The 5,323-nt window shown below is 50.5% G+C and overlaps 1 protein-coding gene across 1 annotated transcript; it reads left to right on the top strand.

Moving 5' to 3' along the window:
* Positions 1-1,776: 1,776 nt before the first annotated feature.
* On the top strand, positions 1,777-2,689 carry LOC123190923 (heavy metal-associated isoprenylated plant protein 39). The gene is made up of 2 exons (XM_044603653.1): positions 1,777-2,033; positions 2,128-2,689. The coding sequence occupies exons 1-2, from the start codon at positions 1,946-1,948 to the stop codon at positions 2,406-2,408; spliced, it is 369 nt and encodes a 122-aa protein (XP_044459588.1). The 5' UTR covers positions 1,777-1,945; the 3' UTR covers positions 2,409-2,689.
* The last annotated feature ends 2,634 nt before the right edge of the window (positions 2,690-5,323 follow it).

A 5,323-nucleotide genomic window follows, 5' to 3' on the forward strand; every position in this document is an offset into this window, starting at 1 on the left:
TTTGCTCCCGCCGCAATCGGTCTTGGTAGTTAAATTTACGGTCAAAGTTGAAGCACGGGGATAGAGGAAGCACTACATTATGGAATGGAGGGAGTACGGTGCAATTACAACCTACTCCGAGTCGTCCTTATCATCATCATCCTCGTTGGTGTTGTCCGAGGTATCGAGCCAAACGTCCTCCCAACGAGGATCGTCTGAGTCAAACAACGACTCCCCACCTGCTTCAATGACATCCCACTACGATATGGCCAGTCCCTTCTGCCGACGCCTGTCCACCCGCTTCGCGCGGCGCTTGTCGTCCTCTCTGCCCAGAAGGCGCGCTCGTTGGCGACAGCGCCACTCCGCCATGGCTCGTTCGTCCTCCTCGGCGATGAGGAGGCGACGCTGCTGCCGACGGTGCTCCGCACGATTCAGGTCCGTGATAAGACGAGGAGGAGGGGCGACGGCCTGCGCCTGCTCGCGCGTGTAGACGTCGTGGAAGTTCATCTGCGACGGAGGCCTCTCTAGGCACCACGCCGCCGCGTCTTATGTGCGGGCGGCCTCGTGCGCGGTCTCGAATGTGCCGAGGCCGAGCCGGACGTCGCCGGACCGGATCTCGGCGTAGTACACGCCGGAGGGGCGCTCACGGACGCCGCGGTAGCCTGAAGTTCCTCGGCGGCGCGGCGGCATGGTGGCGCGGTGGTGGCGGGGTGCTGAAGCACGAGGAAATGGCGAGGAGGCGGCGCGCGTGGCAGTGTAGAGAAACGCGTGGCGAGCGCCGCAATTTATAGGCGCGCCGCAAGCGGTGCGCCAAAACTATCGCGCGATCGACAAATTTCTTCCGCGTGCTTGTTTCCCGCTATCGCTCGAGCGTGAAAACTTTCCGCACGTGCTAAATGAGCTTTTTATCGCTTGCGTGTTTTTTGACGCGGCTATTGATGATGCTTTGAGAATTCAGGTTTTCAGGGGTGGTCAATGGAGCACGCCGGGTCTTTGTACTCGTGACGCTCAGCCAGGTACACCAGTAGCTATCAGTCAGCCAGTGTACCAGGACTCCAGCTTTGTCCTTGCACGGACCGTTGCTGCCGCATCACCGCTAATTCTCCTTCGGTCATTCCACAAACTGTAGAAAAGAAGACCGGGCATGCATGCAGTAGTGCCCGGAGTTGAATCGTTCCAGACACGGTTGATGCAAGGATGCGCCATAGCCCACGCCCCACGGCCTCTTCTTGCGCGTTGATCTTTGCAACCCCTTGATTTTTGACCCTTGAGGACACGCCATGAAGTTTTGGTTCCTAAATCGGGGGCCGCGCTCAACCCTGGTCCTGTGAAGAGAAGACCGGGCATGCATGCAGCAGCACTGTGCAGAGTTGAACCGTTCCGGACATGGTCACCGTGTCCCCAAGACCGGGCATCCCGTGTCCAGACTCCAGACACGGATCGATCAGGCGCAACGATCCGCCGGAGACCGTATCCCATGACCACTTTTTCTTCTCCGTTGATGGATCCCCTTGCCTTGGCCCTCAAGGAGACACCATGCAGTTTTGTTCCTCCCAAGTGGCAAGTGATGAGTCAATGTGCTCGCAATCAAGCGACCACGGCCGGAACCGGAAGTGCGCGAGGACTCCGGCGGGTCGTTGCCGCGCCCCACCAACACGACGATACGTCCCTCTCGGCCTCCGGGTCTCCACGCGCGTACACCGGGCATTCTCCGCAGCTTCGCCGGTCGCCACTCCACTTCCCGCTGAAAACAGCCCGACCCAGACTTCTGCCTATAAATCCACCCGTTCCCCTGCCGAGAGTCACTCCCCTGTCTCCCAGATTACACCGCGCTCTCTTCCTCCCTTGCACATAACAAGACGAAGCGCCGCACGCCGCTCCGTCCCATCCCACCAGCCACCGGCGCCTCGGGCCTCGGCCGCGCACCGCCCAAGAGTTCGTCCGTCCCGGCGGGACTGTTGGATCGATGGCCGCCATGAAGGTCGTGCTGAAGCTGGACCTGCACGACGACAAGCAGAAGCAGAAGGCCATCAAGGTCGTCTCCACTCTCCACGGTATGAATCTCGTTGATCCGGTCTGAATTCTACACCAGCTCTGATCCATATCTGAATTTCGCACCTCTGACGATGGCCACTGCCACTTCCCCAGGCATCGACCAGATCGCCGTGGACACCAAGGACGACAAGATGACGGTGGTCGGCACCGTCGACCCCGTCCACGTCGTCGGCAAGCTGCGCAGCAAGCTCTTCCGCACGGCACAGATCGTCTCCGTCGGCCCGGCCAAGGACGAGAAGGACGGCGCCGCTAAGAAGGAACCCATCACTGTGTACGCGCCGTGGTACCCGCCGCCGCCGTACCACTACCACCCGCACCCGTACTATCACAACCACAGCGCCGAGGAGGATCCCAGCTCCTGCGTCATCTGCTGATCGAGTTGCACATTTCGTAGCCGGCCCGCCGATCGATCAGCGTTCCTTCGCCGGTGATCGACGGCGTGCGGCATGTACCTGGCCGTGTAAGGCGTGTACGTTGCGCCGGTGATCCGGCAGCCGTGCATCTGCTTAATTTGTAACGTGTAGATACTACAGAATTACAGTATATTGTTCAGAAAAAATATATCATCAAATTGTTAAAAGACAAGGTGTGGAGAAGGACCAGATAGAAGTGCTGCAATAGTTTTTTCAGAAAAAGTTCATCGAGTGCCCCCAAATTGGTGATAAGAAAGTATTGACACAAATAAACTGGAGGTGCAGCAGATTGGTCGCTCGTGCATCTTTTCATTCGCCAGTAAAAAGTTTGAACTCTGAAGCCCACTTGAGAGTTGCTTTCAGTCAGCCAGTCAGTCATCTCGACTGACAAAGCGAAAGGTTTCCAAGCTTTTGGACTGTTTTTATTACTCACGTGTGTTTTCCTCGGCATGAGTATGACCTAATAAAATTGCTAACCGTCCATCTCACAAAATATACATTGTTAATTGCATGTCTTAATCGCTGCTCTAACTGCATACAATTTTCATTTTGTACTATGATTGAATCAAACATCTTTTGTGTTCTACCACTAGTGCAGAACTGGGCTATAGCACCGGTTCGTAAGGCCCTTTAGTGCCGGTTCGTTAACCGGCACTAAAGTGTGGGTACTAAAGGTCCCCTTTTAGTACAGGTTACGCACGAACCGTCGCTAAAGATAAACCACGTTCGGAGGCGCGTAGGAAATGTTTGGGTGTGTTTTGGTTTTGTTTTTTATTTTTACTTTAATTTTGTGTTTTCAATTTAATTTAGTGATTGTTTTACATTATAATGAGTTGTTAAATCATTAGGTGAAAGTACCGCAGATTAGTTTGACTGGATGCATGTGGATCCTAGCTAAGTCATCAAGTATATATATGCCATGTCCATATTATATATACTTGATCACCTAATTAAGTGATCGAGGTAATATGGATATGGCCACTAGTAGAAAAATGGTCAAACGTGAAGCACATTAGTGCCGATTTGTATTTGAGCCGGCACTAATATACACATTAGTGTCGGTTCCAACGGATAGCCGGGCCGCTTTCATTAGTACCGGTTCGTGGCGAACCTTTAGCACCGGTTCGTGCCACGAACCGGTACTAATGAGAGTGGTGGCAGGATGTTGCCAGAGTGGGGTCCCTCCAGCACCTTTAGTACCGGTTCGTGCCACGAACCGGTACTAAAGGTCGTCCTATATAAACCCTTCGTCCACCAGCACTCTGTTCTTCCCCCTTTCCCCTCTCCGGCCCTCTCCTCTGTTCTTCCCTTCTTCCTCTCGAGTTCATCACAAAATTTGCCCAAAATTTGTCAAGATTTGAAGGCCCTCATCCATTCAAATGATCACAAAGGTTAGCAACTTTGTCCTTTCATCTCTCATTGCTAGATTAGCTCTTGCATTGGTTTATATAGTGATTAATTTGTGAGTTTAGTAATTTGGGAGGATATATATATATATATATATATATATATATATATATATATGTGCTAGTATTTGATTTATATGCAATTTGAGGTCAAAAATAACACTTAGTTTGCATATGTAGGTGTGGTTTACTTAGTGCCTTCTAAATCTCCATCGTAGCCACCGTCGATCGCCCGCACCGTCCCGTCGCCGGCACCACCTTGTGGTGAGCCTCTTGTTCATGAAATTTTATATAAAAATTGATGTTTGTGTGATTTGGATATATAGTTACTCGTATAATTATCTTACCCGTACGTTGTTTGTTATACATATAGTGCCATGGTTTTGATATCCGTCCCCGTCGGCCCTAGTCCTTGTTATGATTCGGATGTGGTATGTATATTCTCTTTTAAAACTAGTTGCATTTCGTGTTTATGACAAATTATGCCCATCAAGTTGACATAGAAATTTTTTCTAGGAGGTATCTGAACCGGAAATTCCAACCGACCCTATTGCCGAGAGGTTAAATTTAGTTGAAAGAGAAAACGAGTACTTGAAAGAAAAATTGAAAAGAATTGAGGGGGAGAAGATGGAATTGGAGTTGCATGTTGCCGATGTCGTCGATGATCACAAGATCAAGATGGAGAAAATGCGCTTGAAGATTAGAAAGATTAGAAAATATGCCATCGATAGTGAGGCTTGGTATCATTATGCTGTTGGATCCATTGTTACCTTAGTTGCGATCTTGATCGTATTTGTTGTTGCATTTAAATGCTTTAGCTAGAGAGTTATTTGTTTGTTGCATTTAAGTGTTGTATGAACTTTATGTATGAACTTGTATTAATTTGGTCTATTCGGTGTTGTGTAATGAAGATGAGCCGGCAATGGATGTACGATGACCGATGCTCTCCCCAGTTCGTTGAGGGCGTGCGTACTTTTCTGCTTGCGGCTGAGGCAAACAAGCGGGCGGATGGTTTTATGCCTTGTCCATGTGCTCGCTGTAAGAATGGTCACAATTACTCTACGTCAAGAACCATTCACGTCCACCTGTTTAAGACCGGTTTCATGCCCCATTATAATGTTTGGACCAAGCACGGAGAAAGAGGGGTTATGATGGAAGACAATGAAGAAGAAGAGGACGACGACAGCTATCCTGGCCATGGGTTCCCTGAATACGATGATACAACAATGGGGGAAGAAGCTGAGCCGGTAATGCGGGAAGAAGCTGAGCCGGCAATGCGGGAAGAAGCTGAAGAAGAGGCATCAGATGAGCCCGTTGATGATCTAGGTCGGGCCATTGCCGATGCAAAGAGAAACTGCGCAAGTGATTTGGAGAAGAAGAAGTTGCAGCGCATGTTAGAGGATCACAAAAAATTGTTGTACCCGAATTGCGTAGGTGACAAGAAAAAGCTGGGCACCACACTGGAATTGC

Source organism: Triticum aestivum, chromosome 2A (genome assembly GCF_018294505.1).
Source record: "Triticum aestivum cultivar Chinese Spring chromosome 2A, IWGSC CS RefSeq v2.1, whole genome shotgun sequence".
NCBI lineage: Eukaryota > Viridiplantae > Streptophyta > Magnoliopsida > Poales > Poaceae > Triticum > Triticum aestivum.

What these genes read in the sequence shown, in the direction of transcription:
- LOC123190923 (XM_044603653.1), top strand. Translation starts at nt 1,946, where the DNA reads ATGGCCGCCATGAAGGTCGTGCTGAAGCTGGACCTGCACGACGACAAG. An exon ending in GGTCGTCTCCACTCTCCACG is followed by an intron (nt 2,034 to 2,127) that starts GTATGAATCTCG and finishes CCACTTCCCCAG; the next exon opens with GCATCGACCAGATCGCCGTG.